Source organism: Cyrtonyx montezumae, unplaced genomic scaffold (genome assembly GCF_038088225.1).
Source record: "Cyrtonyx montezumae isolate F1298 unplaced genomic scaffold, pur_monq_1.0 scaffold_5, whole genome shotgun sequence".
In the NCBI taxonomy this organism is placed as follows: domain Eukaryota; kingdom Metazoa; phylum Chordata; class Aves; order Galliformes; family Odontophoridae; genus Cyrtonyx; species Cyrtonyx montezumae.
The window spans coordinates 4,697,107-4,722,473 of NW_027072056.1; the positions used below are offsets into that span (position 1 = coordinate 4,697,107).

General features: G+C 51.0%; 3 protein-coding genes across 4 annotated transcripts; all 3 read left to right on the forward strand.

Annotated features, from left to right (window-relative positions):
- Positions 1-2,208: 2,208 nt before the first annotated feature.
- Positions 2,209-7,706, forward strand: PTTG1IP (PTTG1 interacting protein). The gene is made up of 7 exons (XM_065748320.1): positions 2,209-2,362; positions 3,704-3,756; positions 4,755-4,863; positions 5,740-5,842; positions 5,951-6,016; positions 6,241-6,287; positions 6,970-7,706. The coding sequence occupies exons 1-7, from the start codon at positions 2,272-2,274 to the stop codon at positions 7,011-7,013; spliced, it is 513 nt and encodes a 170-aa protein (XP_065604392.1). The 5' UTR covers positions 2,209-2,271; the 3' UTR covers positions 7,014-7,706.
- Positions 7,707-8,231: 525 nt separating this feature from the next.
- LOC136056052 (small ubiquitin-related modifier 3) lies at positions 8,232-10,397 on the forward strand. The gene is made up of 4 exons (XM_065748037.1): positions 8,232-8,388; positions 8,506-8,634; positions 9,373-9,444; positions 9,867-10,397. The coding sequence occupies exons 1-4, from the start codon at positions 8,368-8,370 to the stop codon at positions 9,927-9,929; spliced, it is 285 nt and encodes a 94-aa protein (XP_065604109.1). The 5' UTR covers positions 8,232-8,367; the 3' UTR covers positions 9,930-10,397.
- A 292-nt stretch (positions 10,398-10,689) lies between these two features.
- UBE2G2 (ubiquitin conjugating enzyme E2 G2) lies at positions 10,690-24,742 on the forward strand. Of its 2 annotated transcripts, none has more exons than XM_065748526.1 (6): positions 10,690-10,850; positions 15,805-15,840; positions 15,938-15,983; positions 21,448-21,566; positions 22,991-23,131; positions 24,536-24,742. In XM_065748526.1, exons 1-6 carry the CDS (start codon positions 10,808-10,810, stop codon positions 24,646-24,648), a joined length of 498 nt encoding a protein of 165 aa, XP_065604598.1. In that variant the 5' UTR covers positions 10,690-10,807; the 3' UTR covers positions 24,649-24,742. The 2 variants fall into 2 exon arrangements, with proteins under 2 accessions (XP_065604598.1, XP_065604601.1); XM_065748529.1 differs by lacking the exon at positions 10,690-10,850 and adding an exon at positions 11,844-12,022.
- The last annotated feature ends 625 nt before the right edge of the window (positions 24,743-25,367 follow it).

Genomic DNA, 25,367 nt, shown 5'->3' on the forward strand with positions numbered 1-25,367 from the left:
TCAGGCACAGCCCAGCATCTGTCGGAGCTCTGGGAAACCATGGGGTCGGGGCAGCTCGGGGGATGCTTGAAAAGCGACATAAGGAGGATGCTCCTATTCAGAGAGCTCCTGGGCAGGGGATGAGGGGCCACGACCACAGCCCATCTCACTTTCAGCTCACAGTTGTGCTGTCTCACTGCTAGGGCCGTGCCGCAGCCGCGGGGAGACGAGAACCATTTGCCATATGCTGAGGGATTACTGTATAAAACCAGGATGCTTGGCAGTGCGCCAAGGCACAAGGTTTCCAAATAGAGTCTGAATCCTGGACAGAAAAGTTCCAACTAAATATAGCCATGGCAGGCTCGGGGCTGACTTCTTCTGTTGAGTTCGCTGAAAGCAGGAGGGCAGCGGTGTGTGTGTGTGTGCAAACGGGCACCCTGGGATGTGCAGGCAGGACGGTGCTGGGGCAGGAGGGGCTGAGGATCCTTGCAGGGTGGGGGCTCAGGCAGGAGCTGGGAGGGAGAAGCTCAGCCCTACATGATACGTGTTCCTAAAGAGCTGTGCCAGGGGCCCAGCAGCATGGGGAGCTCCTGCTAACAATAACTGATACTGCCAGAGTTATACTTTACATAGAGAAAACCAACACTGGAACCGGATTTCTGAGTGCCTGGCAAAAGAGCTTTTGTTTAATTTACAGGGGCTCAGGCTATATTTAGCCTGCAGATCCTTCGGGTGTTATCTGGGATCCGGTGAGCAGCTGGGACACACTGACTGTTCGTGGGGTTTGGTCTTTTTCCAGCAGGGCAGCACTGCAGGGCAATGCCAAAGTGAGCAATGGGGTCTGCCTGGGCTCAGCCCTGTGGCCAGTGGGATGAGAGGGATGGGATGGAAGCAATGGGATGGGGGTAGCAGGATGGGAACAGTGGGATGGGAGTGGTGGGATGGGGACAGAGGGATGGGAGCTGTGGGATGGGAGCAGCAGCTCGGTCAGGAAAGCCCCAGCTCCCGCGCAGCGCTGATGATGGATGCAGTGGCTTCTGCCCTCTCAGAAATATTTTTCCTTTCTCTCCCTGCAGAGTAACCCTTTTTGAGACTCGAGAGCCCAGCGCAGTGCTGGCAGTCTCCCTCTCCATCGCCGGCCGCCGTGCTGAGCTAATTTTATCCTCCCTGGCCCCCCCATCTCCTGGAGATTGTCCTGTTGCAGCCAGCGAGTGCTAGAAAATAGCACATCGCCCACTCATCCAGCCTCCCTCCACAAGGAAAATATTTATATTATGCCAAAGAGAGGGTTTCCATGGCAGTGATGACTTTAGCACTGTTGCCTTGGAAACCACTTGAGGCCATCTTAAGCGGGGTGAAAATACCCTTCATCGACAAATAAGGAGAGCACACAGGAAGGCCCTGCTGGCACATGGGACGGGAGCTGCCCTCTCCCCGGTGGCTTTTGGGGCTCCCCAGGAGGAGATGTGCAGTGTCCAGCCCCCATCGACAGCACTGGTGGGCAAAGGGGTGGCACTTGAGATATGGGTGCCATTGCAGGGCACAGGGGTGGCACTGGAAGGGTTGTGGGCTGTACTGGGGTGGATGCAGGCGGCACTGGAAGGCACATGGGTGGCACTGCTGCCATCCAGCCTCGAGCACCAGCTCCTTCCCAAGGAAGCCCAGGGACAGCTGCAGTTCCCCGGCAGCTCCATGCGAGGGGCCCCACGTTTCTCCCGAGGAGCTGCCAAATCCCCCCTCCCCTGCACCTCCGCCTGCTGTGCGGTTTGGCAGACCTCTCCAAGCCAGCGGGACTCCATCACAGGGAACACATGGCTGGAGTGGGCAGCGAGCTCTGTGACGAAGCCTGCGGTGCAGGGGCACGATGCCACGTATTCAAGCTATAGAATTTATTGCCTTTTCTTTTTTTCTCCCCATGTTTTGCTTTCTGATGGGCTGGAATGACATCACACACGTGAGAAGCGATGCTCCACCCCGGCTCCGGGGACGCGGGGTCTCTGGGGCGAACCGGGGACGCTTGAACACACCTACCCGCATCCCCGTCCCACCGCACCCGAACAACCCCGTAAAAAGCCCCCGTTCCGACTCCAGATCCACGCGTGGCAGGGCCGCACGGCAGCAGCGGGGGCGCGCCCCGCCCGCCGCCGTCGCGCGTGGGGGTCCCGCAGCGCTCCGGACCCCGGGGCCGGGCAGCGTGGGGCCGCCCCCGGCACGCCCCCTTCGGTCCCGCCCCTCCCCCGGCGGCCCTAGAAAGGCGGTGGCCGCCCCACCGCCCCGCGTGTCCGTGCCGCCATGGTCCTGCCGTCCGTATCGCGGTTGTGCGCCGCTTTGCTCCTGGTGCTGCTCCCCGCGGCCGCCGCGCAGCAGCAGGAGGCGGCGGGAGGTGAGCGGGGGGACCCACGCGTGTTCGCGGGGTTCGGGTGAGGGTTGCGCGGATCCCGTGGGCCCGTCCCAGGGGGGTGACGGAGGGGAGCCCGCCCCGGGGGGGTGCGGCCCGAGGTGTAGCGGGTTGGTGGTCGCGAGTGGGGGCAGCTCCAGGAAACGCTGGGGGGCTGTGCGTGGGAGCAGCGTGACTGTTGCCTTCCTCCTGTTCCGCTGCCAAAAGCTAAGTGTTGTAAGTGGGAACTGGAGGCTGCCGGCCGGGGAGCGGGAGTGTAGCGAGGGCTGAGATAATGCCTGCCGCGGCTGGGAGAGGGGCTGCTGCGGTGGTAAGGGGACACAGCTGCGGGGTTTGGGGTCTTGGGGTGGTCGCAGAGGGTCGTGAGAGTGCCACGGGATTGGGAGTGCTGGGAGCCCTAGAGTGGGAGCGCGCCGGGGTGATTTGTGCTGATGGGGATGCAGTAAATCTGAAGGCTTTCCGATCGCCTCCCGGGGCAAAAGGGCGGCTTCCTTCCAAGGTCCTGGAAGCAAACAGCTGTGATGCTTCCCCGGCCTTGGCTGGGGAAATGGGGAGGATGCGGCTTCCCAGGGCATTGCAGGGCTGTGCCGAGTGTGCAATCTCAGCTTCTCCGTGCTGGATAAACACCCTTATCTGAGCTGTGTTAATAAATCGCTGGGTTGTTTGGAGGGCTGTGCGGAGCATGTGACCTCCTGTTGACAGTGGGCCGCAGCTGAGGCTTTCTCCCAGCTGCAAGGAGAGCATGCAGCTCTGCTGCTCGCACATGTGCAGCACCTCTGGACTCAGGCTTTGCATTGCTCCTTGTTCACAGTTATTGGGGGGCTGCTCCCCTGTGGGGCTGCAGTTGTTCCCTTCTGCTTTTTCCTTGCAGCAACTTCCTTGTCTGAGTTTTGCTTGCCTGAGCTGCCCTCTCACCCAGTGCTAGGGGATCATGCAGCCTGTCCCTGCCCAGCAGGTCTCTCTGGGCAGCCCCACTGCAGCGCTGTTCAGCTATCCTGAGCAGCTAAGAGCTTGGTGTTTTGTCTCAGTGTGGTCCAGGCTTGGGTTTGCCTCTGAGTCTCTTTGAAATCAGCTTTTATCTGCTGCAGCCCAGGTGGCTTCTAGAGGGCATGGGGAATTGTCTGTGTTTAGTACCAGGGTGCTGCTGCAGATGCCAAGCCAGCAGCAGGCCCTGTTGGCATGCCTGTGGCTCTGGCAGTGCTAGGAGCAGCATGGCAGCAAGTCCTAGGGGCATGAGCCCCTGTGATGTGGGGGACAGGAACAGGCTCCAGGGAGCACAGACCTAGCTCCTCCAAGTACTCAGGTGTCTCATTCTTCTTCCTCCAGAATGTCAGCAGTATACAAACAGAAGCTGCGAGGAGTGCCTGAAGAATGTCACTGTAAGTAGCAGGAGTAACTCCGACTTCTCCCTCACGTCCAAAAGCATAGTGTGTGCTTTGTGGGGCTGTATGCAGGACTGCTTCCCTCTGGGAGCTCCCTTGTCCCTGCCCCAAGCACCCTGCAGGTACCACCCACCTGCCCATGACTGTGAGAAGACCAGCACCCATTGATGATCAGGGAGTGGCTGCTAGGAAGCGCTTGAGTCTCTTGGTGTGCTGCTTGAGTCATTTAGTGTGCTGGGCACCTCCTCAAGAATGTGAGCTGCTGCTTGTGCTCAGGTGAGTCCTTTGAATGCTGGAGCACCTGACTGCCCAGCACGACGAGCAGATGCTTGCTGGTTGAGTGCCTTCAGCTGAGCTCTGCGGTTTGCCTTGCATGTAGCAGATCAGGGTAGGTCTCTTCCCACTTGAAACTGTTAGCTTCCCCCTTGTTCCTGATGTATGCAGCCCCACCATAGGTGTGTGGGGGTAGGACAGGATGTCAGGGTGGCAGCTGTGTGCTGTCCTGCAAACCTCCACTGCTCAGCCTTGACAGCAGGAAGTTTGGGCTTGAGGTGGTGGGATCACCATCCCTGGAGGTGTACCAGAGCAGTGGAGATGTGACACTGAGCGACGTAGTCAAGCCCAACTGTAGGGATTCTGACTCTAAGGGCTGGGGCTGGCTGGGTGGAGGCACTGCAGCAAGTCTGGTTGGGAGAGTCCAGTGAGGGCACAGGTGGACATCTTCTGTTCCAGCACTTCTGTGCTAAGGGGCTTGTCTCTGAGGCCTTCCTGACCCTAAAAACCTGTGTAGAATGAACACAAAGGATTTGCTGATTACTCCTCCTTTGCAAGCCAGGAGAAGCGCTCTCAGCATCTTTACTTGCTGCAGAAATCCCCATTTCCCCTACACCTGCATTCCCTGGTGACATGAGCCTGCTGCAGAACAGAATGGTTGCTGCTACTCGCTTTGGATAGCTGTGATACTCATGCTAATGCTGTGCTCTCCTGTGCTGCAGTGCCTGTGGTGTGCCAGCAGCAGGAGGTGTGTGCCGTACCCTGTCCGGAGGATCCTTCCACCTGCTGACCTCTGTGAGCTGCGCTCTGCACGTTGGGGTGTCTGCTGGGGTGAGTGTGGAAAACACACCAGTGTGGCTGGTGCTGGAAGGAGACCTATCTGCTTTGTGTTTTGTTTGAGCCATGATGGCATGCCCACTGTGGACAGAGTCCAGGTTTTGGGGAGCAGGGTGGCTCATGTTCTCTCACCTGTCCCATGGTGCAGTAGAGCTGAACTGTGGTTCATAGCCAGCTGTTCTGGTGGCTGGGCTATCCTCTCTGCCCATGGGAGAGTGAGAACTGCTTCCACACTCCTGGAGGAAGAGTCTGCTCTTTGTGGGTTGTCTGCTCTTCTGAACCTTGTGTAAGACCCTGAAATACTAGTTTGTGTGTGAATAGCTTCATAAAAGGCCTCATTGTGGAAGAATGCATTCCTTAGCTTGCACAATGAGCCTCGGGGGTGATTAGTCCTGCAGGAGATTAGCTGTCAGCTGTGTTTGTGGTGTGTGACTGTGGCCTTCCTCTCTGGTCACTGGGCAGAGGAGTGTGTGGTGCTGTAGGCAGGGCAATCTGAAGCCCTGGCTTGTCCTGCGGAGCTGTGCATTTTGGGTGCCCTTCTGGTGGGGAAACTCCCTTTGGAGGTGAAGAGCATACTCAGGTTTCTTGCCTACTGCTGCTGATTTCCAATCCCTGGCCTCTAGCCCTGCAGTGGCCCTGCAGGTGAGCCCTGATGCTGGTTTCTGCAGGTGCTATGGTTGGCAGCAATGTGCTTGGTGCACGCATGCTGCTGCCAACACCGAGTACACCCATGGATGATGTCTCTTGCTTTCTCAGGCTGTCATGCATGCCTCAAGTCCAGCAACTGATGCTCCCAGTGACAAGAGCTGCATGGTTGTCAATGGGCAACTGTTTACTGGTGTGTTAAGTGTGTTTTGTTGCATCATGCAGTGAATTTTGAAGCCCTGATCATTGCGATGTCAGTGGTGGGTGGAATGATCCTCATCATGCTGGTTGTCTGCTGTTGCTGCTGTTGTAAGAAAAAGAGCAAAAAGCAAGTATCAGAGTGGGCTGTTCCCAGTTCTCCCAGAGTCCCTAAGGTGCAGCTGTGGGCTGCTGCAGGTGGGTCCATGTGCAGCTGATGGGCTCTTTTGTGCTCCAGGCCAGACAAGGAGGATGAACGAGCAGCTCGGGAGCGGGAACGCAGGCGAGTGCGCCAGGAGGAGAGGTGAGGCCAAGTGCTAGCACAATTGCATGGAGCTGCAACCTCTGCATGAGGGTCTGTGCCACTCTGCCCTGTGGGAGGGGGGCTGCAAGGAGGCCTCCAGTCTGAGCAGAGCTGCCAGCATGAAGCTCCCAGCCGGGGAGGGAGCTGGGAGCTGGAACTCCTCCTCCTTGGCTGTGTTCTGCGGGTCACTGACTTGTGGTTTCTTTCCTGTTTGTTTCTTGCAGGAGGGCAGAGATGAAGTCACGGCATGATGAAATCCGAAGAAAATATGGTATGGCAGCTTGCACTAGCATGTAGCACTAAGCTTTAGAATTATAGAATCATTTAAGGTTGGAAGTAGTGCTGAAATCGTCTACTCCAGCCATCAGCCCACGTCACTGACCACTCTAGGCTGCGTCCCTCAGTGTGACGTCAGTCTTGAAGATCTCCAGAGGTGGTGACTCCACTTGTCTGTGCACCCCATCCTGTTCCAGTGCCTCATTGCTACTTCTAAGAAATGTTTCCTAATATCCCACCTGACCCTCTCCTGGTGCAGCTCAAGGCTGTCACCTTTAGTTCTGTCACTGTTTCCTGGGAGCAGAGGCTGACCCCCACCTCACCACCACCTTCTCTCAGGGAGCTGCAGAGTGATGAGGTCTCCCCTGAGCCTCCTCTTCTCCACAGTGCCCCATCCCAGTCCTCTCAGCCACTGCCTATCACATGTGTGCTCCAGACCCCTCAGAGCTCCGCTGCCCTCTGGACACTCTCCAGGGTCTCAATGTTTCTCTTGTAGTGAGGGCCACAGAACCGAACATAGTGTTTGAGATGGGGCAGTGTGGGCACAGCCTTCCAGGAAGGCTGGTACATGCAGTCTCTAGAACAGGAGGGTGGACAGAGGATGAATGGTGGAGAATTGTCACCCAGAGCCAGTGAGTGCTGCTCCTGGTCGTCTCAGTGACTCTCTTCTCTTCCAGGCCTGTTCAAGGAGGAGAATCCTTATGCAAAATTTGAGAACTAGCCTCTCTGGATCTGTCCCACCCGATGAATGGTGTCTTCCTTGTAGAGCCACCTCACTCTGGGTTGTTTGCCTGGAGGCCCCTAGGTGCCACATGCTGCCACAAGCTCTGCTCAGTGATTTCCCCCATTTCCACTCCAGTTCTCAGCTTGCCCCAGGTCTTTGCTGCAGAGGCTGTGTGGTGGCAGCCAGCCCTCAGCCACAGTACCTGGCCAGGCTGAAGCCTTGCTCTGTCTGTGCCTGGAAACTTGGTGGCAGTACTGCTGGGCTTCGCACTCCAAACCTATGCGGGGGTGGCAGCCCTGCACAAAGCAATACGTTGTCTGGCTGAGGTCCTGGGTGGCCCAGTGCCTTTTCCTAATCCTGTCTTGTGCAAAGCTGGGCACATGCAGTGCAAGGCTCTTGTCTCCTTCTGTGGAAGTGGCTCAGAGCGTGGCCTGGCTGTCTCCAGCTGTGTGTGTGCCCACCAACCAGCATCCCCTCACAGTGCTGGTTTCTAGCTGCCTCAGGCCTCTAGGGGCAGGCCTACGTGCACGCTTCACTTGCAACTAATCCAGGGACCCTCCACAGCCCCTCTACCTCTGTGCCTTTCTTGATCATCTCCTGGGCTTGGTGCCCACAACTGATAGCAATACTGTAGGGTTCTGATGTATATGCAACATGGTGAAGATGTATTAAACTGATTTGATTACAGTGCCAGCTTGAGTACTTCATTCTGCTTCTCCACAAGCGTGGCTCTCAGTGACAGGAGCTGGGCCTGGGTGCCCTCGTGGCAGTGGGCAGGGCTAGGATCCTGTGTTGGCTACAGGGCTGCATGTCTATGTCCTCGGTGGAACCTGGGATGGGATCGTACACGGGGCCAGAACTGGATTTGCAGCACAAAGGAGCCCTGCGTGCACGCGGTAGTCTCCACGGATGCTGTTGCCCGATAAAGCCAAGCGTGGGGCTGGCGGCACGCGTGGGACTCGCAGAAAGCGCCCACCCGGCCACGGCTCCCACGCGCGGGGCGGTGTTTGCCGCACGCCCGCAGGGGGGCGCTATAAGACCGGGCCCGCGCTGCCGTGCGTCGCCCCTCCCTCCGCCGCAGCCCCGCCCCGCGCTTGCGGCGCTTCCGCCGCTCCGTGACGCACTTTCTAGAGCCGCCGCGGCGCGCAGTCGCTCATCCCCCCCTCTCGTGTCACGTGACCGACCGGGCGGCCAATCGGAGCGCGGCGTTGCTGGCGCGGGGTGGCGGGGGCGCGGCTCAGCGCGCGTTCTCGCGGGCGGTTGGCGGCGGCGGCGGGAGCCAGGAGGGAGGCAGCGCGCGGGCCGGGTCCTCCCTGCCCCCACCCGACCCCCCGTCCCCGTCCCTGCCGCCATGTCGGAGGAGAAGCCCAAGGTGAGCTCGGCGCGGCGGGCCGGGGGCTTAGCGGGCGCGGGGAGGGCCGCGGGTTTGGGGTGGGGGAGGATCGGGCCTCGCCGTGCACTGATCTCCGCTCGTCCGGTTTTCCCTTAGGAAGGAGTGAAGACAGAGAACGATCACATCAACCTGAAGGTGGCCGGGCAGGATGGCTCCGTCGTTCAGTTCAAGATCAAGCGGCACACGCCTCTCAGCAAGCTGATGAAGGCCTACTGCGAGCGGCAGGTGCGGCCTCGCAGCACACCTCCCCCTCCCCCCCTCGGGCATCACGCTGCCCCCATCCCCAGCGTGTAGGGCAGCGCGGAGCGTGGTGTACTCCTGCTGGGGGGAGGCCCGTGGGCGGGCATCTGTGCCTCTCGAGTACACGTGGGCACTTATTCTAATTCCCCACGCCGTGGGCTCTGCCCCATCTCGTGCCTCACAACGCTGTTTTCACCAGGAGGTAAAGGGTCGGGACTGGGAGCGGATGGCCAGCAGGAGGCGAAAAGTTGTGTGAAGTGTGAGCGGGCAGTGCTGAGAGCTGCACGAGGAGGGGCTGTGGTGTGTTTTGGAAATGCCTACCGAGGGAATTGTAAAGCCTCCCATTTCTTCCTACCAGGAACAGCCAGCACTCCTTGCTATCATGTCTGAGGCTTTCAAGAATTACTTGCTCTTTCTCCTCGTTGCCCTCGCACGCATGCACCCTGCAGAGCAGCATGGTGCTGTGGGTCAGAGCCAGGTGTGGCCCAGCACTGTTGCTCCTTGCACAGCCCTTGCTGCCACAGCAGCACCTGCACAGCATCCATCCGGCAGCTCTGTGCCCTCAGTCTGTGCAGCAGCAGAGGCAGAAGTTTTCCCCTTTGCTTATGTTCTTTAAATCCTAATTTTATTAACATCCATTCTGGCCGTGAATTGGGAAATGCTTCATTTGGATTCAGAACGACGAGGGTGGTTTTTCACATGAATTACTCTATAAATCTGCAGGGTTTGTCAATGAGGCAGATCAGATTCAGATTCGACGGGCAACCGATTAATGAAGCAGACACACCTGCGCAGGTATGAAAGATGCTTTTAGTGCCAATAACTTCTTCAGTTTTCTTCCCTATGCATTTTGTCCTGGCTGGGGTGGGAGATCTGCCTGAGCAGTGGTGCAGAACTTGCCAGCACCTGTGTGCTGCTGTGGACAGGACCTGGAGGAAGTGCTGGGTTCCTCAGCTCCGTCCTGCTTCTGGTTAGGGCCAGGACTGAAGCTGAGCACTGTAGCTGCTGCCAGCTCCATCATTGCTGAGAATCTGGGGGGTTTCTTGCACCAACAAAGCCTGGGGTGAGGAACAGAAGAAATACGTGGCTGGGGTGGTTGCTCGTAGAAGGTGGTGAGCTTCTGAGTCTGGTTTGAAATAGAGATCTTGAAACCTCTCTGACTCTCTACGTTTGTGGTTGTGATCTTTTGTCTCATGTTCTCTGTATCAACATCACAGCTGGAGATGGAAGACGAGGACACCATCGATGTGTTCCAGCAGCAGACGGGCGGGGTGTGCTAAGACAGGCCATCCTTCAGAGCAGAGGCGTTCAGGGCACCTCATCGCACCTCGCTCTCATCTGTCCTTGGATTTGCTATTAAATAGTAAACAGATGAACATGCCAATCACACAGGATTCTTCGAGACCTTAGAGGACATTTACCAAAATTGCTTGTTGTCTTTGACGTACTGCGTGTGCAAGTCAAAACGGTATCTGCAGGGATTAATCTATATCTTCAATTGGGCCCATTTGATTTAAGTTCCTATTCAGTAATATACGTTGTCTGTCTGCTGTTTCCTTTTTTTCCTTTAAACCTGTGGCCTAAATATCCGTCCGTGTTTGAAGACATGGAGTGCATTCCTGGCTGTTGGTCCTGCCCCTCTGTTCTATCCTAACCTTGTAAATAATTCAGTATATTTTCATGCTGATCACAAGCTTACGAGTTTTGTTTTAAAACATGCTGAAGAGAAGGAAGAAGCAGCTGATCTAAGTGTGTGTTGCAAGGAGTTACTGGGAAACACGAAGCCTACGCCACGAGGTCTGTACGTGCAGATGCAACGCTTCGTGTCGAGTCCGAGTTTGGAATATCGCAGATTTACATGTGCTTTGTCATGATTTGATAAAGTTGTCTGAAATATACTTTTTTAATGCAGAAACGAGAAAAGTGTCCTGTTCTGCCCCGCGTTTCCGGCGGCTCTCGGCCCCGCCCCTGGCTCCGCCCACAGCCGCAGCTCGCCCCGCCCACAACTCGTTGGCGGCAGTGCGCCTGCGCGGTTCGCTGCCGGCGCCGGGAGGACTCAGCTCGCACCATAGAGGCGGAGGGCTAGCGCGCCCCCTTCCTCCTTGCCAGCCCGCCCGGAAGTGGCGCGGGGCCGGGCCGGGGCGCTGCGGGCCGCGCCATGGCGGGCACGGCGCTCAAGCGTCTGATGGCGGAGTACAAGCGTGAGTAGCGGGGCCGGGCCGTGCTGTGCCGCTTCGGGGACAGCTCCGCACGGCGGCTGCGGAGCACCGGCTAAGAGAGAGGGCTGGCTGGGGGTCCTGGGGAGGGGGCGGCCTCACTGCTCGAAGGCTGCCTGGGGCCGAGGGTGGCTGTGGGGTGGGGGCTGATCTCCAAAGAGCGACTGCGGTAGAGTGCTCAGAGGAGGGCACGGGCGCTGAGGGCCCTGGTTTGTTCAGCCCAGAGCACAGGAGCTGAGCGGAGGCCTCGTGGCGGCTGCAGCTCACAGCGCAGCGCTGAACTCTGTTCTGTGTGACAGCGACAGGGCCCGAGGGAACGGCGTGGGGCTGTGACAGGGGAGGGGCAGCTGGGGGGCAGGGAGAGCTTCTGCCCCACAGGGCGGTGGGCACGACTCAGGCATACTGGCATCTTAACGCAAAGCCCAGAACAACGCGAAAAGGTGAAGGAGTGCGCAGCTGGTGGACGCATTTAAATACAGCTCAGTGAGGAATGACCTCGGCTCGTCTGTGTAAAAATTGGATGAGCTGTGCCTTGCCAAGGGAGTCGCTGCTGCTCGCGCCCCGCCAGAGGGAGCCGGGAGCCTGTGCCGACCTCAGGTGCTGCTGATGCTGGGTGCTGGAAGGATGGAGCCCTCTCAGGATGCTTCTGCCAGCTCAGGCAGTCTGCTTCCAGGTGTGCTCATGAGTTGACCGAAGCTGGCTTTCTTTTGCGAGGCAGACAGTTTGCTTTTTGTTTAGTTTGTTTTGGTCTTTTCATTTTCTGTCCTTTTACATAACAAAAGGCAGTAGGTTAGGGGAAAATCGCCCTAGGTGGTGTTGAGCTGTAAGAACTGTCCAGGAGAGCTGGCCTTCTGCTTCATGCTATGTGAAGGCTGTTTGCTCTGCAGGGATGTGCAGGGGGTTCTCACTTTGCATTGGTGCATGGCGTTAGCCTGTACCAAACAGTACTTCTGGGTGCACGTCTTCAGACAAAACCCCATGCTTGGGCTTGGGGCATCCTGCAGGGCATGAGCTCTAACCCATCTGATGGTGGCAGCCAGCCCCCATCTGCTGGCATGGTGTCCTAGGCACACTGGCTTTCCCGGTTGTCATCCTGAGGCACTGACCCAAAAGCAAGCCACAGCAGGACTGGACTCCACTTCTGTCTGCTCTTCTACGTAAGTCCCCTCTGTCCCAATAGTATTTCTGACAGTCTGTTGCTCCATGGTCTTACTCAAATGCCATACGTGAGTGAATTGTTAAGAGCAAACTGATACTAACCGAATAAAGAACATCAAAAAGAGTGTTACTTAATGCTACAGGCAGACATGGTGTGAATCATCTTTGCATCGTGTCCTGATGTGGCACTTGGCATGACCTGAGATAACATCTTGTTTATTATCCTCCTTTATAAACACTTTCCCAACAGTAGTCGGATAGAGCATTGTGAAAGGCAGAAGTAATGTGCTGTGACTGAGCGCACAGTACTCCTCCTGCAGACCTGAATTCCAGAAGTAAAGCAGAGCTTCCAGTTCCTGTGCTCACCTGCATGGCCCTGTGCTAACTTTGTGTCTGGGGTCATGTCTTTCAGTGGGTGCTCTTGTCCAACTTCCCCAGCAAATAGCCCAGCCCCTCCTCAGTGCTTCACAACAGACTGCAAAGCTGCAGCCTTGCAGAATTTGTTCCGCTCTGTTGAAGTTTCCTTCCTCCTTTCTTTCCTCTTCCCTTTATGCACTTCAGGATGCAATGGAGATGCTTGGCACTCAGTGCTTTACTGGTGGTTACGTTTTGTTTTCCAGATTGCTGATTCTTTCCTTTCCTGCTTATTTTTTAAATGAAGTATAGACCTTTATTTTTCTGCTATCTATCTATTTACTGTTAGCGTATGTGAAAAATGCCTGATGCTGTGAAGTCTTTCAACCTGCTGGAACACAAAAGCACAACTTCATTCTGGGAGGTGCTGTGAAATGACACTGTTTTCTTATGCAGGTGGAGCTGAAGGGAAGGTGGGTGTGAGCAGCAACAAGGTGCAGTTTGTTTTTGTCCTCATTTAGAGCTTTGTTTGCACGTTTGGACAGTGGCAACTTTTTGCTGTCTCACATAATTCAGGTGCTTTTATATTCACGTAGGTAAAGCTTTCAAAAATCAGATATACTTTCTTTTTTTTATGTAATTCCTGCTGAAGGATGTGTTTGTTTAAGTCTAAATTTAAACTATTTAGCAGTATTAAAGCCTGAAATGAATCTCTCAGTAGGAGCTTATGGTTGTGAGACTTAAGAGAAGGAAACCTGCTGCTTCTGCCTTTGCCGTTTCCTTGCTGTGTGCTCTGTTATCTTCTATGTTTTAAATCCAAAATGGGTTACTTGGGAAACACTCAGGGTAGGTGTGCAGGATGTACAGCGTTTGGTTTCGTGTACCTTACAGGAAAGCAAAGAAGTAATGGAGCAGTGAGTTGTAACTGTGGCAGGTACTGCTGGGAGTGGCACAGGGTTAAAACCAGGAGGTTAGGGTAAGGCAGATCTGCACCGTGCAGGACAGCAGGGGCAGGGAAGTGAAATGGAAAGGGAGGTGCTGAGCCTCTGTGCATGCAAATCTGTCCTGTGTTCCCAGCAGAAACGCTGCCCTTTGGTTGTGCCAGCTTTTCCCTTTCATTTGGTCTCAGCATAAAAGCAAAGCTTTAAAGCAAGGCTTAGCTCTTCTGCTGCGAGCTGGGACTTCATTGTCTCTGCATTTGGAAGCAAATCCCCTGACTGTATGCAGCACGACTGCCGTGCAAACCAAACGGGATGCCTTGTGGAGGATGCAAAGCTTCAACTGCTCCAAATGCTCCCAGTGCTGAAGAGAGGCATTGTTCTGAGGCAGCTGGTGGGCTGCTGCCACGGGCTGCTCCCACATGCACCCGCCACATGTGTGTGGCAGAGGGCTTGCAGCCACCCAGGCTCCTGGGACACCCCAGAGCAGCTCTAGTGGGGTGTGAATGCCCAGTGCCTTACCTGTCAGCCTCAGCTTTTCCTTGAGCCTCTTTCTGCTCCTTTGTTTGCCTCTGCAAAACCTTTATTTATATATATTTTATATATATATATATATATATATTTTTTTTTTTGTTAAGCTCCCTTTTCTGACTTTCCATTTTCTCTTTTTTGTGCCACATTGCCTGTTCATCTTCCAGTCCCTTGGGGGTCCCCAGTAGGATGTTGCTGCTTGGGAGTTTGCCCTGGTTTGATTTCTGTTTTGGAAGCTGCAGTGGGGCTGAAGCAGCTGCTGCCATGCCAGCTCCTGGCAGCTCATGCTTTGTGGCTCTCTAAAGCAGCGCGTCCCGTTTTTTAGAGTGGTTCTAGTTAAACCACACAGTAGGATGTGACTATCCATGTGCAAAAGGCATTTTTTTTTCCTAAATATGTCCTCCAAATCAAAGCTCCTGTGACCATTCGCTGCTCATTTACTGCCTTGCCTGGTCCTTCAGGATGGGAACCTCTCTGGCCAACATCCAAGAGAGGTGAGCAGGGAGAAGTGAGCTTCCATTGCTCTGCAGGTTCCTTGCTCTGGGGGATTTGCCTCATGATACGCAGCACCCAGTTTTGCTTGGAGAGCTGTACAGAACCCTTTGGCACAGCTGCCAGACCCTGCATCCAGCCCCATCATCACAGGCTGTGGAATATCTGGATTTTATCTGAACTATCTGGATGAGCTCCCTGGATTTTCAGGGGAAATGGTGGGAAACAGCAGAATTGTGGGGTTTTGTTTGTTTCCTTAAACAAAGAGCTCCAAGGTGGGCCCAAATAGCTCCAGGAGCTCCCAGGCTTGACATCTTCGTTGGCCTAGAAGCAGAGCTGCTGCAGACCCACTATCAAGCTGGAAAAACCTGCTCTGTAATGACCCTGCTCTTGTATTCAGGGTGCGTTCAGCCCTGATACTGACCTCCAATCTGCTGCTCTTCTTTTGAACTCGAATCTGTGCCGAAGCTGATGGCAATCTGAGTGAGCCAGAGGGTTTTGCTGTCTTTCCTTGCCAGCATATCTCAGCAGCTTTTGAATCCATCACCTCTTTGAGACAAAAATCTGTGCTCTGCTTTGTGCAGCATTACCCACAGCTCTCGCAGCCCAGCGGGAATTATCTGAAGCTTCTCATTCAGCAGTTTGTGACTTTTCATTCTCCCTGGTGGTGCATTGCTGCTTGCTTTCAGGTTGGAGAATGCACATGGTGTGCTCCGTGGTTGGTGTTTGCATGGTGCAAATCGCTGGTAGTTCACTGATGAATTGGGAATTGCATCCGTTTCCTATACAGAGTGAATGTGGGTCAGTCAGAGCATGCTCTCTGTACAGCCACAACTGTGCTGTTGGTCTGTTTTAGCTTGCACTTCCCAGATTTGCAGTACAGAGACACTTGTCACATCTCTTTGCTTCTGCTCCTTCCCCTTTTAGCTTTGTTTTGGGTTTTCTGTGGAGATGCTGTGAAGTCTTAAGTTGGCACAGATGCGCTGTAGCAGCACAACCTGCTTTCTCTTTGGGTTGTTGAGTGTGTACCTTTGTACTTAGTAGCACAGTGCCCCATCCATGTGAAAAGGGATATTTTAGCCTTCCTTGCCAATTTCCCTTCACTGGCAAGACAAGTTTTGGGAGCTTGAAAAAGCACAAGACCATGGACAATTAGGTCCCAGACGTGAGTGTGACTGCTCGATGTGTGGTGAGTTGGTTGGATGGTTGCACTCAAACTCTTGTGATCAAAAGCTCTATGTCCATGTTGCGTCCCTTGAGTCTGTATTATTTAAACTCTTTATCAGTGATGTGGACAGTGGGATTGAGAGCACCCTTGGCAGGGTTGCTGACAGCACCAAGGAAGGGCTGCAGTAAAGGGGGACCTGGACAGGCTTGTCAAGCCTTGCCCAGAAAAGCACAGCCAGAAGATTCCTCCTATGCTGTCCTCAGCCTGTTAATGTTCCTTGTCTTTTTTTCTTTTACAGAATTGACCCTGAACCCACCAGAAGGGATTGTGGCAGGTGAGAGGCTGAGCAGCTCGTGCACTGTGAATTTGGAGCCTAATTTTCTGATAGCTCTGAGCATTGTTTCATGAGTTGTTTTTCTTTTCCCTCGTAGGCCCTATGAACGAAGAAAACTTCTTTGAGTGGGAAGCTCTGATTATGTGAGTCAATATTGCCTCTTTTTCTGGGAGAACAAATGCATTAACAAAGTCTTACTTGTTTTGCATTACGCTGACTTTGGCCCATCTCTGACTGGAAACTTATTTTCTGATCCAAACAGGGAGTTATATTTGGAATTGAAATGGTGTGACAGCAGCAGCTTGGGTGGTGGTTTGTCATGCAGGTGTCATAATAAGAAACACTTGGCGTGCATAACTTGCAGATTTTACACGAGTCATCATTTGGGCTCCACTGGATGTATTGTGTATACAGACACTGCAGGAAACCATAAATTGCTCGTAGATCACACAAACGTTGCTCAACTGCAAATACAGGACAGGTTTCCTCAAGCTTTAAGAGGAGCAAAATTGCCAGATAGATCATCAATGATAGGAGGAAAAAAAAATTGGTGTCTAAAATTAGTTTACGTACTATCCAAATTTCCTGTAGGAAAAAGGAAAGAGGATTGATCAGGGATAGTACTGAAATTAAAAAAAAACAACAACAACACAAAAAAAAAAAAAGAAAAAAAAAAAAGAAAAACAGCACTTCAGACATCTTTTAAAATTCTTTACATTTTAATGAATCAGCTGCAGTTGGGTGTGGTTCCTTGCAGAACTGTTCTGCTAGTGAGCAGATCTGGTCGTTCCCTGTTGTCTTTTGGGTGTAACAGACTTCTTCCATAGCTGCATCCTCCTCCTGCTCCTGAACTGATGGGTACAGTTGTTCATAGCTGAAGTTACCTTGAAAAGACAAAGTCTTGCCCTGCAGCTTACAAGTCCTTCTCTCTTGCTTCTGCTGCCTTACTCATGCTGTCTGTACCTTTCTCCGGGGAGTTTTGGGTGTGTGGTGATTTTTACAAGATAAAAGTTTTACAAAGTTGTTAGGGGGGGTGGGTGGAGGAAAGAGACCTCTGTTACTCAGGTCTGTCAGTTTGTACACATGACACATAACAATGAGATGAGGAAGTTCTAGTCCTGCAGCTGATGACCTCTTAGTAGTGCTAATCCACACTCTGTGTTTCTTAGCTCTTTGGTAAGAGTGGTGTTTGCTGTCCCTGTTTGGGGCTGGGTGCAGGGCAGGCTTTCAGCACAGCTCCTCGTGCTGGATGACCCCTTGTGTGCTGTCCACGGGTGGAAAAGCAGCCAGCACACAAGCAGTGCTGTTCCTGTCAAGCTGTGGTATATCACCTATTCCTCTCAAGCTGTGTGGGTGATCTTGCTTTCTTGCAAGTGTGAGGCTCTAAGTTATTTTGGACCTTGGTAGATGGAGATTTGAATTACCACTGCTTGTTTGTGGATCGACACAGGGAGCTGGTAAATCCCTCAGCTTGTTGCAGCGAGACGTCCTGCAGTGAACAGGTTGCACTTCCTGGGAGCTCAGTCTCCTGAAGATAAATGCCAATTAGGGGTTAGGTAGGTGACTACAACCAAAGGCTTTTGTGTCAGGCAGACATGGAAGCTTGCTCTTCTTTCTGTAAGTGGGCAGGTACAACTTATCCAAACCATGCATCCTGTGTTGTACCTACTTCCAGCTCAGAAAGCTGCACATCGCACGGTGTTTTAGAAACCCCAGAGGATTTATTGCTCTTGGAATGTGGAAGGAAATTCCTGTCTGTCACTACTTTCTAGTAACAGATCCTGTGGTTGATGACAGCTTTCATGGGGGACACACAATACTTCTGTATTTGATTCATTACCTAGAAAATACCTTTTCCTGATGTTTCCCCTAACAAATTCTTAAACAGAAGGAGATCTGCTTGCAGACTTGAAAGCCCTTTAAAGTGCTGAGTGTTGAGCTTCAGGTCTTTGTCAGCACAGAGTGAGAGGCGGAGGTGCTTTTAGTTTCTGTATTGTGTGTGTGTCATAATAAAATTATATTTTAAGATCTGCTAAATTCTGAAGCTGTGGTACAATAGAAACGTGTTTACCCTAAACACGTTGGGTTGCTTTCATCTCTTTACAAAGCTCTATTGGTAAACATGTTTGAGTACGTTTGGAAAGCCAGTTACATGACTTGTTTATGTTTGTGATAATCTTGAATGTTTTGTAATCTCAAATGTGCTGTGTGAGACTGTGGGATTGAAAGAAGTGCACATGAGGTAATTAAAGTAAGGTTGACTTAAATTTGAGACAGATGAAATGCAAAATGTAGATAAATTCTGTAGTAATGAAAAGAGAACAGAATACTTCTTCTCTCCATGCTGTTTCTAGAAAGCTAGAGTACATCATCACAAACAAATTCAGAGGGAAAGAAGAGAGGCTTAAGAGAGGAAAAGACATCACCCATTTATCAGTCCGGAGGTGGGCTGGGTGATGCTACAGAGGCTGAAGTAGCAGCTTTGCCCAGAGATTATTATAAAAGGCTTATCATTATTAATATAATAAATGATAATAGTTTGCATTTCCAGTGTTCTTGCCTGCAGCAGCAGTGCTGGATAAGTGTTGAACATTCTGTGTTGATGTGACTGAGTGACAGGTCAGTTCTTTGGCTTATGAATTAGAGCTTGAAATACAACATGGTAATTTTTCTGAGTGGTGGAAGCTGACAGCCTGTGTGCCCTTCTGATAAGGCATCAAACGGTAGCTGACTTGAGTGTTTACAAAAACCAAACCTTTGCAGCCAGAAGCCTCGTTCCCAGTGATAAAGAGCCACAGCACGTCAGTGGAGTTTATCATCTCAGTGCCTTGACACTGCGTGAGGTCTGACAGGTTGCATTATGTTACACAAGCTCATGCATTTAACATTTCAAGACCAAGTTTTGTCCTCTAGCATGGAATTCCCCTCTTCGGCATCTGATGACTGTGGGGTTTGGTCTTTTTCCACCTTCTTTTTACAAATGAGAAACCTCTTACAAATATACTTGAAGCCATGGTTATGGCATTAATTGCTGTTATCACTTTGGGTTTTTTCCCCTTGCGTAAGTAACATCAGGCTCACGGGGTTCAGAATCTTCATGATATGTTTTGTATCATAGGAGTTGTTCCTGATGTGATTTTCTCTGCTTTGGATTCAGCGTTGTTACGTTTAGCACAGAACACTGTAGGAATAGTACAACTTTGTTGTTAACTTCTGGAATTGATATTGCTATCTTTGCCTTGACTGATGGGAACAAGGCAGGATAGGAAAGAACCAAATGCATGCACAGGGTAAGGAAGGCTGGTTAGATCACAGTGCTCAGTGACAGAGTCAGATGTCAGGCAGCTGGTTCTCATGCAGGTGACAAGTCCCCTCTGACCCTAACTGAACCTTGCTCTTGGTTCCTACTGTATTTCAGTGCCTTGTGTGATTACAGAACTGCAGAGTGCTTAGGTTGGAAGGGGCCTTCAAGGTCATACAGATCCAACCCTCTGCCCTCCCACCAGACCAGACTGCCCCAAGCCCCATCCTGCCTGGCCACACCAAGAATAAACACAGATAAAGTGTTATGGTAGCTGACGAGATGCCAATTTTTACACTACAGAAAGATAGAAGTAGCTTTGTGATCCTTGAGATGGAAGAGGACTGAAGGGAAGTAAATGTCCATTACTAACAATGGCTTAGGTCCTTCCTGGGCTTGATGCTGCCCTTGGCCCCTCCCTGTGGCTTGCAGTCCAAGTGTGCAGGGGCTGGAGGAAATTTACAGAAGGGCATCCCATGGGGATAGGGATGTTTGCTGGGCTGTTGGCTCTGTGGGAAGGATGCCCCTGCTGTGGTCTGGGCTCTTCCTGGGGGAATCCTGACTGGGGGGTGCAGCTCGAGGAAAACCCCAGCAGAAGGCACAGAGGTCCTGATAGTGTGATGTGCTGTGAAATCCCTACTGAGCAGGCGGTGTGACTGCAGAAGTGCCGTGCTTTCTGCTTTGCTGTCCCTGCTGATAATCCTTTTTGAACTGAAAGCAGTAAGTTTAACCATTGTGGTCTTCGGAGCGTTTTGTAGTTGTAAACACTGTCTTGGATTAACTTTAATAATTTCTTTGAAGTTGATCCTGGCAGCAGTGAATGGCTGAAACAAAAGCAGTATGCTCTCTTAATGCAGGGCCTAAAATGGAGCATGTTGGGTTAACATACTTGACAGAAGAGCCCTTAAGGCTGTGTGTTTGCTCTCAGAACAGAAGACACCCACCAGCTTTTCAATGCATGTATGTATGTACTCTCAGAAGTTCAACAATAAGCCTTGAAAACGCAGCTGGAATTAAAATACTTGTGAAAAAAATGCATTCAGTTTATCCTCTGATGCAAATATTGAATCCTGACGAGATTCAGGGAAAAGTCCAGAAAGAGAACATATGCAGTTGAGATGCTTTAGCTCATTCTGTGCGTTTCTCTAATCTTACCTCATGTCAGTATTCATGTTTAAATGGCTTAGGTCTTGTGTGTATCTGCCAGTCAGGCCTTCTGAATTGCAGTTTAACTGTGACCCTCTGTAGGGCTTTAGGTTTTGCCTGTCTCTATTTTCTTTTTCTGTAGATTACCAATGCAGTCTGAACTGTACAGGGACATTGACCGTTTGGCTTTGAGATTTTTAATTCTTCTGGCATGGAGAATGCATTTGTAGGTTGAGAAGTGCAGGTGCAAATATATCCCTAAATCTTGCTTTCCCAGGCAATATAATCCTCATTCAAAAGCTCTCTACTAAAGACGTGGGGTTTCCTTGGCTGAGCTGTTAAGTGACAAAACCTGTTCCCCGGTCTTTCCAATCAGGGGAGATGGCATTTGTTTTTATAACTTCCAGGTGGTTCATCAAGTTGGAATAAATCACATCAAGTAAACTCTTTTTGCTTACCTTCCAAAGATGTTTTGTGTAGAGAGGAGAAAATATTGTCTATGTTTGCTCACTTGATAGCACTTCGAACTGGATGCTGAACACAAGAAGGAAATGTTTCTGCAGGAACCCTGATGGAGTTATTTCTTTGTATGTTTGAGGGAAGGAAGGCTAAGTGCCTTGTGCAAAGAAGCAGGGCTGTCCTGCATCTGGCACCTGTGGTCCCTGGGCTTCATTTTTATTGTTACAAAACATGGTGTGGTTGCACTCGATACTGGCAGTTTGAATCCTAGGTTTTATAAGCTATTTTTGAGCTGCACCATTTGACATCTCTGTCTCTGCAGCCTAACAGCATCTTCAAAGACACAGGAGTCCCACACCTGCCTCTGCCTTCTCATGACGTGCAGACACTCAAATCTTGGAACATGCCTTGGAGCCAGATACTCCAATTATAGCCAGACACACCCTGCTAATTAAGCCATGTTGTGACCTTCCTAGTAATTTAGTGTGCAAGCTTTGATTTTTTTATTTTTTTCCCCTCATTCCCTCCCAAACCCCATATTTGGATTTAAGTTTATGAAGTGTGGGATGAGAGTGTTTTAACTCTTAGTATTCTGGAGTAGATGATGTAATCCAAACCTAAGATGCCTCGTTAGACAAGAATCTGGTCAAAGAAATATATATATATATATAACTGATGAATCTCTTTTTCTCTCTTTCCAGGGGTCCTGAAGATACCTGCTTTGAGTACGGGGTTTTCCCTGCTATTTTGAGCTTCCCACTCGACTATCCGCTAAGTCCTCCAAAGATGAGGTTTACATGTGAGATGTTCCATCCAAACAGTGAGTGTGATGCACAGGGAGCAGGGGGCTTTTCCACCTTAATCAAACAGCTTCTGCACTGAGAGAGCAGGCCTCCTTCAGCAGGGATACGTGGTGCTGTCCCTGTCTGTTCAGAAGGTGTATGCAGCTACACAGCAATGTTGCTCTTTGCTAGGGTTGCTCTCTCATTGTCCCATTAACCCTTATATACCTTGTGGTGCTAAGCAGCCTGGTAGATTCTAGCAATTCCACTGCCATGGAGATCATTCCAGGAATACTTGTAACTACTGCATAAGCAGTCTAAAGGTAAATGTTTTGTACACGGTGTAAGATTTAGTAAAACAGTACAGACTCTTTGGTTTTTATTTAAGTAGTTTCACGTTATTTTAACTTGTGAAAATTTATTCATATTGACCAGAGTTTGGATGCAGCTTAAGTTGGCAGCATGGCTTTTTTCCCATTAAACCAAGGCATGATCTTTCTGAAGCCCAGGGTGCTCTGTCCCTGCAGCAGGCCTTTAATACTGAAGACTTTGCTGCTCTTTTTGCTGCAACTCTAGTGCTGTCAATATCTCAGCTTTGTTTCTCTTGGGACTTCAGGAGAAGGAATTGAAGTAACAATGGGTACAACTTTTTGCCTTGGACAGATGAAAGCCTTAAAGCTCCTTTCCAAAGCACAGAGCACTACTTTCTGGAGTCAGTCCTGGCATTTGCTGTAAAGTTGTTAATATAGCTACCAAATCAGCATGGACTGTGATGAGATTGTTGTCATCACCCAGATTTGATGGGCTGGACCCGTGTTTGAGGCTATTAGGCCTCTGCCACTTGAGAACAATGAGCAGCAAGCACTGCCCTGCTGCTGAGGGTTTTCTTCTCAGCTGGCATTCCAGCACTTGTACAATGCAAGTCTTCATCTCAGCTGGGAATCTATTTATTTATTATCTTATTGCAAGCAATTTTGCATTTACTTGCAGTTTCTCTATTTTCCTCCTCCCGAAGCACTGCTGACACAGATTCTTGCCCATCTAACCCACAAACAAGCCTATATTTTTGTTATCACATGGGAGGCACATCTGTTTGCATGTCACAGCACAGAACTGTGCACAAGTGCCCGAGGCAGTTACATGGCACCTCTGCAGCTCTGTCATCTGCAGCAGCTGTTGGCATATGGAAACTACATGGCCACATTAGTGTGTTGCTCTAGCTGGACTGATTCACCCGGACTTCTTGGTGAGTCAGGTCTGTGTCCATGCAGTATGCTGTGGCTCTAGCTCTGAGCTTTGCTTGCAGATCTCTGCTTGGAGCTCCTTTGTGTGCACAGTATGCAGCATAACCAGGAGGGGTGGGCTGGACTTGTATCAGTCATAAGAAGGCAAAGTCCGGAAGATCTAGAGGGGCCAAGTGTTTCTTCGAAGTAATAGTGAATCCCCTGTACTTCTTACACAGTTTACCCAGATGGGAGGGTTTGCATCTCTATTCTTCATGCTCCTGGGGATGATCCCATGGGATACGAGAGCAGTGCTGAGCGGTGGAGTCCTGTGCAGAGTGTGGAGAAGATCCTCTTGTCTGTTGTGAGCATGCTGGCAGGTAAGGGCTGAGATTTTATTAGGAAGGGCTCAGGTAGCTTCTCCTCGATACATAGCTAGAGCTTCTCCTTGTGTTTTCACATATAAGTTACTTGGCAGCAATCAGAGTACTTAAAGCCTCATATTTATTCATCATTAAACTGATTTTCTTAAAATAATTGGGGGGAAAAAAAAAGTCTGAATTAGTAAACAGGCGTTTCCAGCTTTCTACCGACTGTACTGCCTTCCTTCTGGTCAGCAGCAGCCAGGCACAGGGTGATGGTCAGGTAACAGGTCCTGATGTTCAGCTGCTCCTGCACAAAGCCTTCATGGATTTGGCTTTAGCAACTGGAGGGTTATGAGGCAGATCCTATCAGTATGCTAGATAGGAGACCATGGCCTCTATTCACCAGCCAGTGCTTTTGATTTCTGCTGATGGAATGTGTCCAGAGACCAGTGCCTTGCTGGGCTCCCTGTGCCCTCCAGGGGCATGGCTGGTTGTACAAGACCGCTCTACTGGGGAATCATCTGGTCTCTCTTGTTCTCTGATCCTGTTTTCCCCATGACTTTTGGAGGAATGAGTGTAAAACATCAATTGTCATCTTCCTCCAGGCTGCTGGCAAGCTCTCAGCTGTGGCTCTGCCAGATGAGCAAACCTGAGTTTGCCAAACGGAGTGTCTTACGCATCTGTCCTGGCTGCTGGGTTTTAAGGGTGGATCAGCAGCCCTGTATTGAGAAAAACACGAACCTAAAGCATCTGCCATGAACTGAGTTGTGGATTTGGACCAGAATGTGAGGCAGAATGAGTGGAATATGTTCTGAGTGGCTTGCATAATCCTGGGACAGTTGTCCTGCTGTGTGCTGACCGTGAACCTGAGAAATCCCAAGCCTCAGCTTACCTCTCTACAAAAAGAAGTGTTTGAGTTGCAGGGTCTTACTTTGAAATCCTCGGATGACAGATACTGCAGAAATGAAAGCATTTTATGATGAGCTGTTTTTGTCTTTTTGTTTTGTTAATGGAACAAACCATCCAGAAGAGGGGCAGAGCCTGTTTGGGTGGCCTGCTTTGCGGGGCTTTGTGAAGCCACAGAACCAGAACAAATGTGTAGCAGGGAGTACTGTGCTGTTTTACAAACCTGTGACAGCACTGCTGCTGACACGCAGTGTGCGTGCTGGGACTCAGCTGCCCAAAGCATCAGCAAAGTGGAACAGTCTTTCTCTGCCACTTGTTTCTCGCCTGAAGCCCACCTTGCAGCAGCGCTCTCCTGTGATCAGTTGAATGAGAGCTGTTAGGAAGTCCAGCAGCTAACTGGAACTGCATTAACGGTGTTTCAACAGCACCAAGCAGGGGAGTATAGCAGAGCCACAGGGAAGTGGCAGTGCAGAGGTGTTGCTGAAGAAGACCCTCCTGTCTCTCTCGTTTCAGAGCCGAACGATGAAAGCGGAGCCAATGTAGATGCCTCCAAGATGTGGCGGGAAGACAGGGAACAGTTTAACAAAATTGCCAAGCAGATTGTGCAGAAGTCACTTGGACTTTAAGTTCACAAAAAGACTGTAATGTTTTGTATTTCTCTCCACCTGAAAAAGAGCAGTGCTCAGTGCTGGTACCAAAAAGGAAAACTTTGCAAAACTATTGGTCTTAGTTCTTATCCTTCATTATTTATTTACCATCTCTTTTCTGCTTCCACTGCTGCACAGAAGCCTCTAGTTTACTCACTAAATTGTATGGGAAAGAGATTTATTGCAAGAGATAACGATGGGAGCAATGCTGTTTCAAAGGCTATTTGTTGCTACCTCACTTCATGGTATGGAAAGCTTGGAGACTTTGCAATCTGCAGCCTGCTTCTGTCAATCTGCTGTTGGAGAACAGCACTGAGTTAGATCACCTGCTGGAGGAATTAGCTTTACGTTTGTATAAGTAGCATTGCATCGGGAACACCAGTAGACAGAAAATAATTATTAGTTTTATTATACCAGCTAAGTTAAGGGCAGCGTTTGCAGTTAGAACTGATTTGAAGAGTAGTTAACCAGAGGAGCTGTAAAAATGGGTTGTACTCAGAATGGTTTAACGTAGGAAGTGGTTCAGCACCATGTATCTTGAAGATCCACATGGTCATTGCTAGCAGCTGGCTGGTACTCCTGCATTACACTGTGAATTTGTCCTGAGCCTTTGAGTTAGGGTTTGCTTGGAAGAAATCCCAAGAATTGCTTTGTTGCTCCTTGAAGACATTCAGTGTAAAGTTTACATTCAATTAGAG